This window comes from Suncus etruscus, chromosome 4, assembly GCF_024139225.1.
Source record: "Suncus etruscus isolate mSunEtr1 chromosome 4, mSunEtr1.pri.cur, whole genome shotgun sequence".
NCBI lineage: Eukaryota > Metazoa > Chordata > Mammalia > Eulipotyphla > Soricidae > Suncus > Suncus etruscus.
The window spans coordinates 103,639,892-103,659,040 of NC_064851.1; the positions used below are offsets into that span (position 1 = coordinate 103,639,892).

The following is a 19,149-nucleotide window of genomic DNA, read 5'->3' on the forward strand; positions in this document are numbered from 1 at the left end:
AGAAAAAGTAATATTTACAAAATAATAGATCAGGACGACTTGAGGGGGAAATGCCCGTCTCTGCCTTTATTCCGTTGCTAATCCTCATCCTATATCTTTCTGGATAAAGATTACTTGGACAGAATTTCGAAAAAGCCTTCAATACACGGGTTAGATTCTTCAGTTGCACTCATCTTCTGTTAGCTAAAATACCTTCGCTGATGTATCAAATTCTTCTACAGTTTAAAAACACGGTTCTTCTTCACGTATCGGAAAGAAAACTACAAAGTCCTGCTATTCATCTGAGAAGTCAACCTTGCATAGAAAATGTAATGCTGAAATTTTGTTTTCTTCACAGAACTACCAGAACAAACGTTCTTTCACAACTAGTTCAGGATAGGAAAGTTTACTACAAAGCAGTCACCACACATTTAAGGATTTTTTTAAATACAAAATAAGTAGATTTATAAAAATGCTTACCAGACAAATAAGTAAATCTCTTTATAACCTAGAAGGAAGAGTTAATTGTTGGCGCGATGATGACATTAATTTGTGACATGGTGGACGCCTGAATGCCCCCCAGTGGGATGCGATATAAAAAGACAAGATTTCCTTTCCCGCTGGACAATCTGCACGAGACTGAAAGCATGATAACAGCAAAGTTACAGCCATCAGTCATGCAAAGGCAAACAAACAAAACCTGCTTCTTCAAAAGCACAAGTTCTCCCAAGGAGGAGGACAATCTATGCGCTGGTGCCATCTTCCTCGATGACCCGGTTCATACTGGTACCATGGGTGATGTGAGTAAGCGGGTTGCTTGTGAGGTCCCGCACACTGCCGTGGCGCGACTGCTCGTTGAGCCGGTGAGAGCTGCTGTGGCGTGAGTGGTCCGTGAGGCGTGACATGCTGCCGTGAGGTAGTCTCTCCTCCACGCCCCGGTAACTGCATGGAGTGTACCTAACGAAGGAGAGTAGGGGTCAGCAGGTGACAGGCAGTAGACAGGAAGGAGCATGGGGCTTTGCATGCAAATAGCTTTGTAAGTGAACCAATTTTGGGACCAACACAACAAAAGTGAGGGGCTGAGGAGAGAGCACAGCAGGAAAGCTGCTTGCCTTGCACATGGCTGCCTGGGATTCAGTCCCCAGATGCTCGTATGGTCTCTCAAACCTGCCAGGAGCGATCCTCTAGTGCAGAATCAGGAATAAGCCCTATCTGGTGTGGTTTCGACAACACAAACAGAAAAAAAGTAATACAAGTTTCCGATTCACAGCAATTTCATTAACACTGGAGATTTGATTGTTCCCCTGGCTAACAAAAAGAGGGAGAAGCCCCTGTGATTAGTCCAGAAATGAGGTTCTGTTGCCTATAAAAGGGCAAAGTAAAGCTGACTACAGGGGCCTGGGTGAAGCACGGATACTTTTCTCATTCAAGTTCAGTTGGGGCCAAAGGGTGGGTTCAGGGAGATGAGCAGAAAGAAATGACACTGTCCGGAGGGGTTGAACAATAAACAGGACAGTGGTCCAATGATGCCAAAGTTAAAAGACTAGGATTGGAAGAGAGAGCACATGGAGTTAGCAGAGAAATTAGTGCAATCCCCAAACACGAAGAAGCAACTGGCTTGTAAGCAATGATGAGCAGCACCACATGCAGATGGCTGACTTTGTCTTCCATGTCCTCAGCTAGCCAGCAGCAGATTCAGCTTCCAGAAACAGGCTCTGTTGCTTCTCACAAGAACCCGAGGCTGTGAGGGCCAGCGTTCACAAAAGCTACATCTATATTCACAATAGCACGCAAAAATATAGAACCCAGGGGCCAGATAGCATGGAGGTAAGACGTTTGCCTTTCATGCAGAAGGTCGATGGTTTGAATCCCGGCATCCCATATGGTCCCCTGTGCCTGCCAGGGGCGATTTCTGAGCATAGAGCCAGGAATAACCCCTGAGCACTGCTGGGTGTGACCCCAAAACCAATATATATATATATATATATATATATATGGAACCCAGATTTCCACTCAAGCAAATTCTTTCTCTTCCCTGAGCCAGGCCTGGGGAGATGGCATCATTTTGAGGATTATAGCAGCCTCCAGTGCTATGGCAGAATCTCTGCTTCCCTTTCTGTCCTTGTCCTGGGCTCAGCTCTGACTCACCCAGCCCAAGGAGAGGCAAAACATGAAAATTCACTGAGAACCTAACTAGATGTGATTTATAGCTTGAATAGATTAAGCGTCAAATGACAGTTCTGAAAAGAAGGCGGCAACAGGCCATTTGATTTAAAGTCCTTGAAAGAATTAAGCAGCTCCAGAGCGAGTTATCAGGAAGTGTGCACTTGTTCTTTTGTCATCAGAAGTCCATGACTCAATGTGAGTCAGCTGTAAAATTCAACATTTTGAGGACTGAGTCAAACTCTTTTGAGGTAATCTCACTTTATAGGACTCTTGCTAAATGTTTTTTTATTGGACTGGGAATAAAAAACCAGAATGTCCAAATTAAAGTTAGGCTCAGAACTGTCTCCACCACGAGGGCTGAGAGGACTGAGAGGCTGGGATGAGATTGAAAGAAACAAAATACCACAGAAACAGAATTTTTGTCTTTGTTTTTTGTTTTTGGAGGCCACACCCTGCAGTGCTCAGGGGTTACTCCTGGCTCTGCACTCAGAAGTTGCTCCTGGATGGCTCAGGGGATCATATGAGATGTTGAGGATTGAACCTGGGTCGGCTGCATGCAGAGCCAGCCGCCCTACTACTGAGAAACTTTTTTGGGGGGGGGATTTTGGGCCACACCCAGTGACACTTGGGGGTTACTCCTGGCTGTGCACTCAGAAATCGCTCCTGGCTTGGGGGACCATATGGGACACTGGGGAATCGAACAGCAGTCCATCCTGGGTCAGCCACATGCAAGGCAAATGCCCTATCGCTGCGCCATCACTCCGAACCCAAGAAACAGATTTTTCAAAGGCCGGCTGACTACTCTTCAGCTGAGGCACTAGAAATTTCAAATTTTTGTGTTGCCCATTTAGATATCTGGAAAAAAGTTTCTCCTTGGTGTGTCTCTTCCTTCAGGCACACCTGTCCCCAACTCTAATCATCTCCTTCTCCAACTTCTCTGTCCTGTGCACAGCTCTCATCACGCATTCCTACTTCAAGCTCCTGAAGAAATCTGAGTTGTAGTGTCTCCCACTTAAGTTTTATAGGAACACACATCCCAATTTCTCCCAGACATTTCTTGAAGCTTGTGCCTCACCAGAATCAGCCCTTCTCCTCCCTGATCCTGTGGTACCAGAGCCTGCTGCCCTTTGTTGTCCATCCTTTCATTCTGCAAATAATGGTTTGGGGGGAACATAGCCATTCCTACTTTGTCTACACATCCTTAAAGCTGTTCTCATGCTACAGCAGAATAGTTGAACAAGAGACCTTGTGACATACAAATCTTAAAATACTATTTTGAGATTTTACTATCTGTAAAATATTTATTACAAGATTCTATAGAAAAAGTCTGTCATGGGGCAGACAGGTAGTGCAGGTGGTTGATGGCTTGTCTTACACGCAGTCAAACCAAGCCAGTTTGCTTTTTGTTTGTTTGCTTCATTTATTTATTTATTGTTTCATTTTTGCCTTCTAGTACAATTTAATATGAAGTACACAACAACTCTTTTGAAGCACTCTTCTGTTTGTTTGTTTGTTTGTTTGTTTTTAGGTAAAACAGGTTTTACTAATAGGTACTAAGGAAGGGCAGGGAGTGGATAAGAAAGAGAATAACACAAAGAAAGAACATTGCCTTCCCCAAAGACAGAGAGAGAGCCTAGCATGAAAGTAGGCAAGTCCACATGGGCCCCAGGAGTACCTGTGCCCCATTTGAACCCTTATACCCCATAAGGCCCCCTAAACCCTGCCAGAAATGATCCTGAGTGTAGAGCCAGGGGAAAACCCCGAGCCAAGTTGGTGGTGGCCCAAAATAAAAACAAATAAAAAAGATTGTTAGGCTCAAAGGGCTGGAGCCCTGGCCTGGGTCTGACCCCTCACTGCCAAGAGCAAGCCCGAAGCACTGCCAGTTGTGAACCAACAGACTCTCTTACCTGTCTACTGTAATTTCTTACTTAGAATTAAGCACAGAAATTGACATCAGGCACTTGCTGAGACAGGTGGTGTTTTGAGCAATAAGATCTATATAATCTTTTTATTTTAATTTTTGTTTTTGGGCCACACCCAGAGGTGCTCAGGGGTTACTCCTGGTTCTGTGCTCAGAAATCGCTCCTGGCAGGCTTGGGGGACCCTATAGGGACTGAACCTGGGTCCGTCCCAGGTCGTCCACATATAAGGTAAACACCCTATCACTGTGCTATTACTTTGGCCCCAAGGTCTATAATATATATATATATATATTTTTTGTTGTTGTTGTTGTTGTTGTTTTTTGGGTTTTCAGGCCACACCCGTTTGATGCTCAGGGGTTACTCCTGGCTAAGCGCTCAGAAGTTGCCTCTGGCTTGGGGGGACCATATGGGACGCTGGGGGATCGAACCTCGGTCTCGATCTTTCCTTGGCTAGCGCTTGCAAGGCAGACACCTTACCTTTAGCAACACCTTGCCGGCCCCAAGGTCTATATTCTTAAATGCACCTTAGATACTATTCTAAAATGGCAGATATTATCACCTCTATTTTATAAATAGAGAAATTGGAAGAGAGAGATGCAGAGAGAGAGAGAGAGAGATTGATTTCAGGACCCTCTTGTAAATATCTTTTCTTTTCTTTTCTTTTTTTGAGTCACACCCAGCAGCACTCAGGGGCTACTCATGCCTCTACGCTCAGAAATCGCCCCTGGCAGGCATGGGGGACCATATGGGATGCCAGGATTCGAACCACCATCCTTCTGGACGCAAGGCAAACGCATTACTGCCATGCTATCTCTCTGACCCGTAAAAATCTTTTCTAAATACATTGTGTGTGTGTGTGTGTGTGTGTGTGTGTATAAGAGAGAGAGAGAGAGAGCTTAAGGACACTATTGTGTGCTCAGAGGGACACTAACCTCACCTTTATACGCTGGGACCCATAAGGCACACCATGCCACGCCACACCCCAAGAGCCCCTCTGTTCTGCCTTCCTCTCCTCTGAATGTCTCTGCTCAAAGCTCACTAACACTTAACTCCAGGTTCTGGGTTGTTCTGCCTGTGGCAGAGACTGAGCCACTCTGGGAACTCACCTGCCATCCCGGGAGCGATGCAGACTGCCATGGTAGCTGCTCACTTTGCTGTGGACGCTCCCTGCCTTGCTCCGCTGGTCGTCCACCATGGCCAGCTGCGTGGAGGAGGCATGCGTGGAGGTTCCTTGGGTGGACGTTCCTCGGGATTTTCTGATGATGGGAGTGTTTGGGTCCCTCAGAAGGGACTGAGCAAAGTCAGGTTCCTGAAGTACCTGCCGGCTCTCATTCACGACCCTGGACAATAGAAGCTGAGAATAAGGCCCAGGCTCAGACCCCAACTGGCCCCACACACATGCAAAACACACACAACACTCCTCAGGAGGACCCTCAGCCTGTGGGAACGTTGTGCCTGACGACAAGCCTCCTGCCAGCCTGAGGGGACACAGGAGAAAGACTAGCCAGAGAGAGAATGAAGGTCTCAGTTCTTTTGTTTTGCTTTGTTTTTTGTTGTTTTGGGACCACACCCAACTGCAGTCAGATTAGTTAATTTTTTTTTTTTGGTTTTTGGGCCACATCCGGCGGTGCTTAGGGGTTACTCCTGGCTGTCTGCTCAGAAATAGCTCCTGGCAGGCACAGGGGACCATATGGGACACCGGGATTCGAACCAACCATCTTTGGTCCTGGATTGGCTGCTTGCAAGGCAAATGCCGCTGTGCTATCTCTCCGGGCCCCAGATTAGTAATTTTATTAAAAAATAAAACACCATGGCCGAAGAGATAGGATAAAGTGTTAGACAAAGTCAGCCCAGGTTTGAACCTGGCACTGCATATGGTCCCCAAGCAACTCCAGGAATGACATCTGAGCACAAAGCCCTGACTGAGCACTGCTGGGTATGGTCCCACATCCCCTCAAATAAATCATTTTTTTTAAACTGGATAAAATTCCAAAAGACTGGGTTGTACATTGAAAAAGTCCAGACAGTCTGAATGTTCCAATGACAGACAGGGCTGTCAATGACTGCTGTGTGGGAACCAAGGAAGGTAGATGGAACATGGACATGGCTCGGTCTATGGATTATCCTCTGGTCCTCTTAATAATAATTTTATTATGATGCTTAATGTCCTGAGAGGATATTGGAAAACTACCACTATTATATATCTTACAGGCAGAGAAATAAAAGTTCTAAGAGATAAAAGCTTTCTAAAGATCACACAACAAAATCAAGAGCTGTGGATCAAATGTAAGTTTAAATGTCTTAGAAGTCAATCATATGGGGCCGGAGAGATAGCATGGAGATAAGGCGTTTGCCTTTCATGCATAAAGTCGGTGGTTTGGATCCCGGCACCCCATATGGTCCCCCGAGCCTGCCAAGAGTGATTTCTGAGCATGGAGCCAGGAGTAACCCCTGAGCATTGCTGGTTGTGACCCAAAAACCAAAAAAAAAAACAAAAACAAAAAACCCAAAAACACCACATCGGGGCTGGAGCGATAGGAAGCATCATGGGGAGAGTGTTTGCTTTGCACACGGCCAACCCATCTTTGATTTCTGGCATCCAATAGGATCCCCCAAACCTGTTAGGAGTAACTCCTGAATGCCACCAGGTGTAGGCCCCAAAATCAAAAAACAAAACAAAACGGAAAAAAAAAAACAACTGATTTTCTCTCACCAATGGCTCCACTCAGAAAGTCATATTGCAAATCAGTCTTGAGTTCTATTTCCTAAAACTATTTATAATAATAACAATTACAGTGCTTGCATCTGCCAGTGGTCAGGGGCCAGACCCACTCCTGGGGGTGCTGGAAGTTGGATCCCAAAGTGCCAGAATCAATCAAGCCTGGCATGCAAAGCATAGACGTGCCTTTGACACCCGAGTTCTAGCTCTGCTCACTAACACAGAGCATGTGCCCTGAGTCCTGGCATCTCTATTTAGCTCAATCAAGGCTTTCTTGAAGGATGAATCAAGGGCCTAGGAAAGACATTTTCTTTGTTATCCAAATGAATGTGCTCCTTCTTTCCTTCCTGCCTATGAAGCTGAAGTCATTGATTTATTGTGATTGTTTCAGCAGTGCTGATAATCAAACCAAGTCTCCTGCAAGCAAGACAAACACTTTACCATTGAGTAGACTCTACCTGCTCCCCTCCCTAATGCTGTATTGAAAGGGAGACTGTGGGGAGAGGGGAGCAGGTGCCAGAGTGATAGTACAGTGGATAGGTGCTTGCCTTGCACATAGCTGATCCCGTTTTGATCCCTGAGCCCCATATGATCCCCAAATCCAACCAGGAGTAATCTCTGGGCATTGAGGCAGGAGTAAGTCCTGAACTCTACCAGGTGTGGCCCCAAATAATTAAAATTAAAAAAGGCAAAATGCATGATTTGAATTATTAGTCATATGAGATATAAAACATGTCTATCTTAAAATTATAATTATTAAAATATAATAAACAAAAATAAAATTATTATTTTATCTCAATATGATTTGTTCAAGAGAAACAACTAATTACTGGTATCGTAGAAAAATAGTTTTGTTATACTTTGTACTGTATAAGAAAAGATCTTCAATCTATTTAAGATACAGCATTTTATCTATATAGAGATATAGATATTTATTCTGATGAGTTTAACAGACTATTATCCCAAAGTTCACTTACCACAGAATCTAGGTAAAGTAAGATTCTAAAACTATGTACTCTCAATTCAGAAATAGCATACATCAAATAACTTTACCCAATATAAAATTCTAAATTATTGCCAAGCCAGAGAGAAAATATAATAGGAAGGCATTCACATTGCACACAAGTGACCCTGACATCATATATGGTCGCCCCAAGAAATCTCAGGAGTGATCCCTGAGCAGAGCCTGAAGTAACCTCTGAACATAGTCAAGGATGGCCCAAAAAGAAATAATTTGCTTTCCTGTGAGAATTGCAAATTCTTAGGAATGAAGAACTTAATTAAGAAAAAGACCTTGGGGCCGGAGCGATGGTGCTAGAGGTAAGGCATCTGCCTTGCAAGTGCTAGCCTATGATGGACCTTGGTGCAATCCTCTGGCATCCCATATGGTCCCCTGAAGCCAGGAGCAACCCCTGAGTGTCAACGGGTGTGGCCCAAAAACAAAAACAAAAAAAGAAGACCTTAAGCATGTCCTCCAAAGATGCTTTGGCCAACCTTTGTCATAGCATAAGGATTTGCGATGTTTCCTGATCAGCAGGGAGCACGCATGCAGTGCTGCCCGGATCAGGATAGGCATGAGGGGCTCTAGCATCTATGGCAGTGCCTAGGAGCAGACTCAACCCAAGACCACAGCATGAGCTCAACTATTTGATCCTCTAAGGCTATTTTTCTATTCAGGGTTTGATGTGCACCACATGGAAAGAGGCGGCATCCTTCAAGCCTTGCCGGATGGATCGTTAGAACAGCTAGTGGTGGAAAGGGGAATCGAATCTAATCCCTCTGGGATTCTGGCCAAGGCACTTAACCTCTTAGCCTTTCTCACCACTCACAGAGATGATAAGATATACCAACACAGAAATAGCCAGAGGCGCAAATACAGTGAAACATTAGTCTTGAATGAAGAAAACTGCAATTTGGGTTTCAAAGAAATAGCCCTCTCCTCAAATATTCCTATCCGGTGAGGAAAGGATCCTAAGCCGAGTACTACCCGACTCTCTTCTCAGAATAATTTTTAAGTTTAATTAAGAAAATGCTGTACCAATCATAACTTGTGGCACTTGAGGTTACACTTTCATAAAATATTTCTCTAAATTTAAACTGTTGTAACAGGCAACACAAGAAGCTGGCACGCATGTGAGATTCACAGACATTCTGATAACTGATTGCAACTCACTCTTTTTTCCTACGGCCATGAAAAAAACTGGCCCATTCAAAGCATGTCTTTTTGCTTCCAACCCAAAATATAGAGGGAATTCCAACAATGAGAGCCATCAGGTATTTCATCAGAAAAAGAATCAGGTCTGGTCGACTCATTTGAGTAACCTACAGGAAGGAAAATAAAAGCACATTAATTATACAAAAGAAACTTTCGAATTTTAAAAGCAATTTTAAAATATTTTAAATACTATTAAAATGCATTTGTAAATTTGATATATTGTTCTGTAGTTAGTATTAGTTACAAAGAGAAGATACACCTTCTAAAAAGGTGACAAGAGATTTATAATGAGTCCAATATATTTTTAGCTCACAATAATCTTCCCTAACGCCAAAGATAAACACAGGAAATAAGCCATAGATATAGTGGCTCAAATGACTCCTACACTGTCCTTGGCCAATTTCAAGACTCCTGTCACCACCATCATAATCTTTCCCCAGTTTAGTCTCTATTCAGTCACTAATAAACCCTTCCCTTTCTACCGACTTAATAATCATTTTGGTGTTTTCTAGCTTCCTTTTTAGCCTGAATTATTTATAAATGCATAGTTCTAGTTTCCTGTCAAATAAATATTTGGGTTTTTTTTGGGGGGGGGGAGGGGGGAATCCCAAGTGATTGTCAAAGGATCTGCCTGGAGTTCAATGGTCTGAGGAGAAGGTACTGTTCAGGTCCCCTGGGGCTGCACCCTGCAATTCTGGAGGGAACTATGAGGTACTAGGAGCAAATTTGGTGTGTGTTGACCAGCTGACTGGGAAAGGAGACATGAACATTAACTGTTTTCATGACTCTCCTTTTCCAGAACAGCTCGGCCATCTTCTGTACAAATGAGCTCCATTATCACCACTTTGAGAGTGATCAAGAGAATTGTGCAAGAGGACTTGGTTCCACTGTAATATGAAGAAGTTCCCAGACTGTTTTCTCATTTATACCCACAATCTAAAGATCCTGGGGGCTTAAATTCTTTTTAAACAGAAAAAAATATTTATAAGTGGGGGGGGTGTGGAAAGGCACACAAAGAAAGAAAAAAATAAGACAAGGAAAGATAGACAACCCCCAAGGTCCCCTTATGGCAACTATGAGAGCCTAACTGCAGTTCTTCCTCCTGAAACCTTGGCTTTGTATCAGTCTGGCTTTCTCCTCTCAGAAGAATCTAGACTTTTCTATTACGAACACATTTTGCACTGTTTGCATTCATTAAAGAAAAAAACAAACAAACTCAGGCCATAGTGATAGCACAGTGGTAGGGCTTTTGCCTTGCAAGTGGCCAACCCGGGATGGACCAGGATTTGATCTCCAGTATCCCATATGGTCCCCTGAGCCTGCCAGGAGCAACTTCTGAGCACAAAGCCAGGAGTAATCCCAAAGCACCCGCCAGGTGTGGCCCCAAAACAAAACAAAACAACCTGGTTCAGGGGGCTGGAGCAAAAACACAGAAGGTAAGGTGCTTGCCTTGCGTACAGCTGACCTAGGTTTGATCCCCAGCACCCCATGTGTTCTCTGAGCCTCCCAGGAGTGACCCCTGAGTAAAAAAAAGCCAGAAGTAAGTCCAAAACACTTTTTTTGTGGTCCCCAAACAAAATGGTTCATCCTAAAATGTTGATTTATATTGTGTAGAAGTATTGATTAGGCTCCTGTAGAAAGTTGACTGACACCTTTGCACAAGGGAGATCTTTTCATTCCAGATTTGGCATTCTTCCCACACGACGCTGCTCTACCTTAATTTAGTTTTGCTTTGAAAGACACCTACTCATCCTATCAGAAGTAAAGATCTCTCATAAATCTACAGTAATGAGAACAACAATGAAAGACCAAGACAGGTAATGACTTTGGTCGAGAATATGCAGGGGAAGATATTAAGATACGAGACTGAGGCAGCACCGAGGAGGAACAGAGAAAACTGCACCACTCAGTCACAGAAAATAAGCTCATTCCCACCGAACTACATCACAACAATCAACCCAGTAGGAATATCTATAAAGATGGTGGGTTCTGGGCAGACCTTAAGGCAGGGGTCTCAAACACAGGCCACAAACGGCCCTCCGTACAACATTTTGTGGCCCTGTCCTAGAGGAATCTTTCTTTGTTTTGTTTTTAGTTGTTTGGGTTACACCCCCAATGTTCAAGGCTTACTACTGCTTACTACTGACTTTGCACTCAAGGATCACCCCAACTTTGCCTCCTGTGGCCCCCAGGTAAATTGAGTTTGAGACCCCTGCCTTAAGGTTTTCTTTCTTACAAAGTTTAAGTAACTTAACAGAAAAAGGTAATCTAACATAAATTTGACAACATACAATTAAAATTAAATTGGGGGAAAAACCGGAAGGTAAAGTCAACTGAATAAAAAAGGCGAACTGAAGAAAATATATCCAGTTTTGATATTACCCTGATTAAAGAAAAAATTATGAATAAATGACATGAGTATATTAAAAATCCCACCAGTCTTGAGTTATGTTATTTCATTTTACTAATTGATTTTACTGCAATGTTATTTTTTTTCCTTAATACCATCGAGGTTTTACTGACCACCCTATTTTCGGAATGAGGGTGGTGCTTGGGTCAGACACCCAGCAGTGCTCAGGGATTATTCCTGGCAGTGTGCTGAGAGGTCCTAGTGGTGCTCAGGGGACTATGTGCAACATCAGAGAGAAGTGGAGTCACCAGATAGCTGAATGCAAGGCAAGAGCCTTGATCCTATCCTCTCTGGCCTAATATAGTATCTGAGGAAGAACCTATGGGGAGAGGACCCGGTGTTTTGAGAGTCCAATTTTTTAGATGGCTGGGAGAGTGTGCAGGGTTTAATCTTTATTCAGAAGCATAATGTCTTTTTCTAAGAAAGAACAAATGAGAAGTTAGGGCTCCTTCCATACGTCATTCCTCTTAGAGAGGTGGTGAAGAAATGAGATGAAGTGGCTCTAGGTAGGGTGAACAAAGACCTGGTTTCTGAGTCACTCCTTCCACTAGAGTTCTATCCAGCTACACTCTTCTAAGTTCAACCTGGACCCAGCTATTATTTTTTAACCCTATGAAGAAAATAAGTGGTACACTTGAAGCCAATTCCCAAGCTCCAATGACCACCATATTTAAAAGATTTTGCAAATAATCTTTCTTCCCAAACACAGAAACTGATTTTTGTTTTAGGGCCATACCCAGAGGTGCTCCGGGGTTACTACTCCTGGCTCAATGCTCAGAAATTGCTCCTGGCTGACTCAGAGGATCATATGGGATGTCAGGATTTGGAATGGGTAGGCCTCGTGCAAGGCAAACCTGCTGTGTTATTGCTTTTGCCCCAACAATTCTTTCTTTAAATTCAAAGTCAAGGCTAATGGCACGGAAAAGGAAAGTTAAACAATTTAGATTCCTGTTTACCAATTACTGCTATAAAACTCTGGGTGACTACTTTACATAAATTTAAAGATTAAGAAAAAATGTATCCCCTAAATTATGGGATATCCAAGTTCCCAAGTGAAAAGCCTTGAACTTGCTTGAATGGAAAATTGATTGGTACAGCACTTAAAAGTTCAGGGAGGTATTCCAAAGAACCTTCTCCCCAACTTTTATACTAGGGGAATATATATACATATATATATGTATGTATTGAACATATATCTCTATAAATTCAAAAGCTGGATATATTGTGCCCATTATTCAATTAGCCCTATAGAAAACTCAGAAATGAGCTAAGAAGGACCTAACGCCAAAAATCAATCAGTACTTTAAAACAACAACAGAAAAAACAATGTTATCTCAATTCTGATCAATTGTTCCTGTTTTGATGGTATTATGAAATAGAAGTTTTTGCTCTTTCAGGGTTACTTTTGATTGAGCAAAGGAAAACTCTTTGAATCTTCATCCAAATTATACTTGAGGGGGAAAGTGACTATCACTGAACTGAAGTTTTATAGACTAGAAATAACTAGAAAATGGAAAAACCTATTAAACACATCTCCTTGATAATAATAGATGCAATGGTGAATTGAAAACAAGTCATTAAAACTGGAGAATTCGGGGCCGGGCGGTGGCGCTGGAGGTAAGGTGCCTGCCTTGCCTGCGCTAGCCTAGGACGGACCGCGGTTCGATCCCCCGGCATCCCATATGGTCCCCCAAGAAGCCAGGAGCGACTTCTGAGCACATAGCCAGGAGTAACCCCTAAGCGTCACAGGGTGTGGCCCAAAAAACCAAAAAAAAAACCAAAAAACTGGAGAATTCTTGCTTAATCTTGACTGAAATACATAACTTTCTGTTTTGTTTTGGGGGGGGCCACACCTGGTGATGCTCAGGGGTTACTCCTTGCTATGTGCTTAGAAATCACTCCTGGCTTGGGAAACAATATGGGAGGCCAGGGGATCAACACGCAGTCTGTCCTAGGCTAGTATGCTCAAGCACGCCTTACGGCTAGCACCATTGCTCTGGCCCCTGAAATATATACCTTTTATATCCAGTCAGAATATCTTGAGGTCCCCTCATTAAATTCAAAGTATAATCTTTCTTCTTGCATGAAAAAATTAGGTGGGCAGGGGCCAGAGATAGCACAGTGGTAGGGCGTTTGCCTTGCTAGCGGCTAACCCAGGATGGACCTGGGTTCAATTCTTGACATCCCATATGGTTCCCCAAGCCTGCCAGGAGCAATCCCTGAGCACCGCCGAATGTGCCCCCCACCAAAATTAGGTGGGGGCCAGGGAGATAGGGCTGAAGAACATGGTTTACATGAGGGAGGCCTGTGTTCAATCTAATATCAGACGGTCCCACAAGTGTCACCGGGATTGATTTCCAAGGACAGAGCAGGAAGTGGACTGTTAATAATGGTAGGTATGGAAACCTCTGAATAAATAAATAAGCAAATGAGTTTTCCCAAAAATAAATCTAACAAATATAATTTTGAAAAGTTCTGTTATCACCAGAATAATAGCACAACTGGTAGGATATTGGCCTTGTACATGGCAGACCTGAGTTCTATCTCAGGCATCCCATAAGGTCTTCTGAGCTGGAGAGATTTCAGGAACCCAAGTGCTGCTGGGTGTGACCCAAAAACAAAACAAACAAACAAAAAAGTTCTATTAGCTAAGTGTAAAGTGAGGAATTCATTTGTTATTAAATAGGGGTTAATGAAACAGAAAACAAATTTGGACTGCCCAGTACTATCACAACAGATCAACTTTTTCAGGCCCATAAACTCTATTTAGGAGACAGATGTTTTCTTTTTGTTGTTTTTCTCTGCATTTAGGAATCACTCCTGACAGAGCCTGGGGTGTCAGCAATTGAACCCAGGTCAGTCGCATGCAAGACAACTGTACTATCTACTGTTGCTCTCACTTTAGCTTGAGACTTGAGTCTTCTGAAAAGCCTCAGAATTGTTCTACATTCTCCTGATTGACAAAGTATAAAAATACTGGGCACCTATTATTCCATGACTTAAAACAACTTTATTGTTTTGGAAAGATGCACAACCAGGGTAAGAGTTCAATGGGCTAGGCTGCATGCTCAGCTTCACATCAGTTCCCAGCATAGGCTTTACATATTTAACACGATAACTTGTGTTAAAACATCACCCATGCAATAAAGTTAAATTACAATATTGATCTGATTCTAGTCTATATATACACTTTATCCTAATATTTTTTCCTGGACCTTATGTACTTTTTTGTTTTGTTTTGTTTTGGGGGGTCACACTTGGCAGCACTCAGGGGTTACTCCTGGCTCTATACTCAGAAAATCGCCCCTTGGCAGGCACGGGAGACCATACGGGATGCTGGGATTTGAACCACCATCCTTCTGCATGAAAGGCAAATGCCTTACCTCCATGCTATCTCTCCGACCCCGACCTTATATACTTTAAATCCCTAAGGGATACACTGCTGTGTGTATTTTATAGAAACATTTTCAGGAACTGGACAGATATCACAGGCGGTAAAGCACTTGCCTGGCATGTGGCCAATCCCAATTGGATTCCTGGCACTGCATATGGTCCCCAGAGCACAGCTGGACGTGGCCAACCTTCCCACACCCCCACCTAATAAAAAGAAATCATTGTTTAGCTTTATAGCTGTACATAAATATGTGTATGGTTTTCTTTCCTTAGCATCCTTCTTGCATATCTTACTGTCTTTAAGTTTTTCATCCTGAAAGTAGAGCCTTTAGAAATTCCTTCCATACATGTTGATGGTAAACTGTTTTCCTAGACTGGAGAGATAGCTTATGCTGGTTTATATTCCTTCTTGAGGATGGGATTAATTTTTTCAAGAGAAAGATGAAAGATGTGGAGAAAAGATGTTTATCTGATAAAAGGAGCAGTAGTACGAGTGGGCAGACCAAGATAAAATGCTACACGTTCTCTCTCTTTCGAACTGGCAGAACTCTCTGGAGCTGGTAATGACCAGTGAAGTGTCCCATGAAGGGCCAATGGCCAGGTTTCCTCAATCCACCCCAGACTGCTGAAGGCTGTCTCAGAAAGGAAAAGACAGGTAAGGCTGCAGGAAAGGCAGCAGAGCAGCAAATTTCTCTCTGCAGATCTCCACTATGGTCTCCTCCACCCACACAGGGATTTCACACAGGCGTGGTGCTGGCAGGATACGTTATTTCATATCTCAAAGATATGACTACACCATCATCAGGATGGAATCCAGGTCTCAGATGTGCAAGCACTAACACTACCACTGGGCCCTGCCCAGGCTCTGGGCTCTGGTTTTCTTTGTGGTTGAGAACTCTGCTGTTATTCCGTTGCTTTTTGTTGGTGATGATCTACTCCTTTGACATGCTTTCAACAGTCTCTTACTGCATCCTGCTTCCATGCAGTACCTTCCAGATCTGTCGATTCGCATTTTTCTCTTCTGGGAAATCACAGCTATTATCTCTGAGATAATGTATCTCCTACACTTTCTCAACCTTCCTCCTGGAACTCCCTTTAGAGACCCTGATTATGCTATTAAAGTTTCTTATTCTTTCTTCTATTTCTTGTAATGTCATTTTCATATTCTGGCTCTTGCTGAATTCTGAGCAAGAATTCCCTCTATAAATGCTCCTTAATTCCCTCTATAAATGCTTCTTCACTAAATTTCTCTTCCAATGGCAATCTAAATTGCTGTTTTACATTTCCAAAATTCATCAAATTTGTTTCAAAAACTATGGTCCTAGAACTATAAATTTTTAAAAGCCTGTATTTCAAGAAATTGTTTAATACATCATACCTTTGTGAATGTGTTATTTCTTTCTTGTTTTTGTTTTTGGGTCACACGGTGCTCAAGGCTTCTCCTGGCAAGGCTTAGAGAGTCCTGGGGATGAAACCCAGCTTGGCTGTGTACAAGGCAAACTCTCTGCTCCCTGTATTATTGCTCTGGCCCTGTGATTGCACAATTTCTTTTTTCTTTTCTTTATTTATTTTTGTTTTGTTTTTGGTTCTTGGGTCACACCCAGCGGTGCTCAGGGGTTACTCCTGGCTATCTGCTCAGAAATAGCTCCTGGCAGGCACGGGGGACCATATGGGACACCAGGATTCGAACCAACCACCTTTGGTCCTGGATCAGCTGCTTGCAAGGCAAACGCTGCTGTGCTCTCTCTCCGGGCCCCGTGATAGCATAATTTCTATATTATATTACCCTTTTATTATTTTAGGGGCTCCAAGTGGTATTCAGAAGGCCTGGGTGTTCCTTTAGGTGAATCTTAGCAAATCTAGCCATGCAAGAGTCCAAACATCCTTGGCCCAGGCCATCACGGTGGTAGTTAGGCACCTCCAGGGTGTCATCTGGTAGTGCCTAGAGGACCATGTGGCTGAACCAGTGCTGGGCACATACAAGGCACACATGTGAACCCCGTACTACCAGTCTAGCCCCAACAACTCATCTCTTCTAGTTGCCCGTACCTGATAACTCTGATCCCTGCAGTTCTGACAAACACTGGATGCTGTTCTGGTCCTGTTTCTCAGCTACTTGGAGCTATTTGGCTCCCCAACTAGCAGGAATCCTGCAGAGACAAGTGTCTCCACAGATCATCAGGAGGTGCAACTAACCTGTAAACACAGTTCCTGAGCCAGGCTCTGGAAATCTCAGCTCAAAGGGGGCTCCCACAATCCACTCAACTTCCTGGGACCCATGTCTCTGTCTCTATCACTTGCTCCACATTTCGGCAGCTCTTTCTCTTCCAGCTCCACACCATGTCTCTTTAGGTGGGATTCTCTGGAGACCTCCCTCCCTCATGAGATCTACGACTCAAACGGGATTTCTTTTTAGGTGGATTTAAGCTTGAACAATGTTCAACAATGATTTAGGCTTGTCCAGATAATCAGACTTCATGTTGAGTTGATTTTAGACCCTTGACTGTATTTTCCTACTTTTGTAACATCTACTTTAAGACAAGTAGCTCATTCTGTAGCAAAGTTACAAAATAACAGTGAAGTGAATGACCTTTATAGTCTATAAAGTCAATGACAAACGGAAGTAAGATTTCATAAGGTTTCATTTTGACATGACTAGGCAGCAGGTAGTTAAAATTCCAGTTTTTTAAAGTGATCTAAGTACAAAATTGGAGATTTTTGTAATCTGAATTCAGTTTCTCTTACCCATAGTAACTTCAATAATAATCTTTTGTAGTTTGAAAATCAACATGCAGGGATAGAATAATTGCATTGCGGTAGGGTGTTTGCCTTGCATGCTGCTGACCTGCGACAGACCTGGGTTAGATCCCTGGCATCCCATAAAGTCCGCTAGCTAGCCAGGAGCAATTTCTGAGTGCAGAGTCAGGAAGAACCCTTGAGAGCCTCAGAGTGTGGCCCAAAAACAAAACAAAAGAAAAATCAACTTGTCTTTACTAAGTCTTTCTGAAACTATCAATTCTGAAAACAATACATTGCTTTCCAACTCATACTTCAACGGCTCACTTAATTTTATATTCACTTTAATTCTTTTTTTTTTTTTTTTTTTTTTTTTTTTTTTTGTGGTTTTTGGGTCACACCCGGCAGTGCTCAGGGGTTATTCCTGGCTCCAGGCTCAGAAATTGCTCCTGGCAGGCACGGGAGGACCATATATGGGACGCCGGGATTCGAACCGATGACCTCCTGCATGAGAGGCAAACGCCTTACCTCCATGCTATCTCTCCGGCCCCATATATTCACTTTAATTCTATACTCAATTATCATATACTACTGTCAGAAAAAGATGTTAGATAAAAGTAATAAAGGTAACAGATCTGAATCAGAATAGCAACTCCTCATATTAACATAAAGGTCTGCTAGTAAGAATGGGAAATATCCCTCCAAGCACTCAAGTTGTACTGGCACTCAAGTTGTACTGGTCATCAGTTCATATTTAGGGAAGCCTGATAGACCCGCTGTGATCGTGTGTGCCATGGGAACAGCCAACTGGTTTCTGTACAACTGATCTCTGATTATGGAACTCAAACTTCTGCAGGAGCTCGTCTTAATTCTTTTTATTTACTTTTTCTTTTTTGGGCCACACCTGGTGACTCTCAGAGGTTACTCCTGGCTATGTGCTTGAAAATTGCTCCTGGCTTGGGGGACTATATGGGACGCTGGGGGATCGAACCTCAGTCCATCCTAGGTTAGCACATGCAAGGCAAACGTCCTACCACTTGTGCCACTGCTCCAGCCCGCCCCATCGTGTCTCAATTCTTGATTCTATCCCTGACATCAAAGCATTCTAAGCCATGAGAAAATAATGCAGACCTCAGAGATGGCAAATAAGCTGCTGTGCCAACAGATGGACAGTTTGTAAGAGAACTTTAAAAGGTGGAGTGAAAACTCTGGCAATTTTCTTTTCCTTTTTTTCCCTGTTGCTGATGTGTTCATTCCTTTGGAAAGAATACACATCAGGGAGGGATCAGGACGAAAGCAGGCAAAGAGATGGGTGGTATAAATTAGGCCTTTGGAGAAGAGTCATTTTCCCATCTTCCTTCAGTTTCTCTAAGCAAGGTGCAGACAATTCAGCTCACATACAAGCAAGCTCAGAAGTAGAACAAGGAAGAACCTTTATAAAGCAAACCACTGGCTTTTATTTTGCTAAAAAGAGCAGGAGAAATGAACTAAACTCTAAATAGAAATGTAAAACAGCTAGACAATGACCTGGTCATGAAAACTGTACTCACAATTCTCTTCCCATCAGCTATAGAAAATATACTCTAATATTCACACTGAAAAGTGTGCC

At 43.1% G+C, this 19,149-nt stretch overlaps 1 protein-coding gene across 1 annotated transcript in view; it reads right to left on the reverse strand.

The window, feature by feature from the left end:
• Positions 1-403: 403 nt before the first annotated feature.
• FZD3 (frizzled class receptor 3) overlaps positions 404-19,149 on the reverse strand; it is a 53,069-nt gene continuing 34,323 nt past the window's right edge. Inside the window, exons 4-6 of the mRNA XM_049771104.1 lie at positions 8,960-9,108; positions 5,174-5,407; positions 404-936 (exon numbers count right to left, since the gene is read on the reverse strand). Coding sequence (XP_049627061.1) covers positions 723-936; positions 5,174-5,407; positions 8,960-9,108 — 597 coding nt within the window. The 3' untranslated portion in view covers positions 404-722. The remainder of the gene's footprint in view (positions 937-5,173; positions 5,408-8,959; positions 9,109-19,149) is intronic.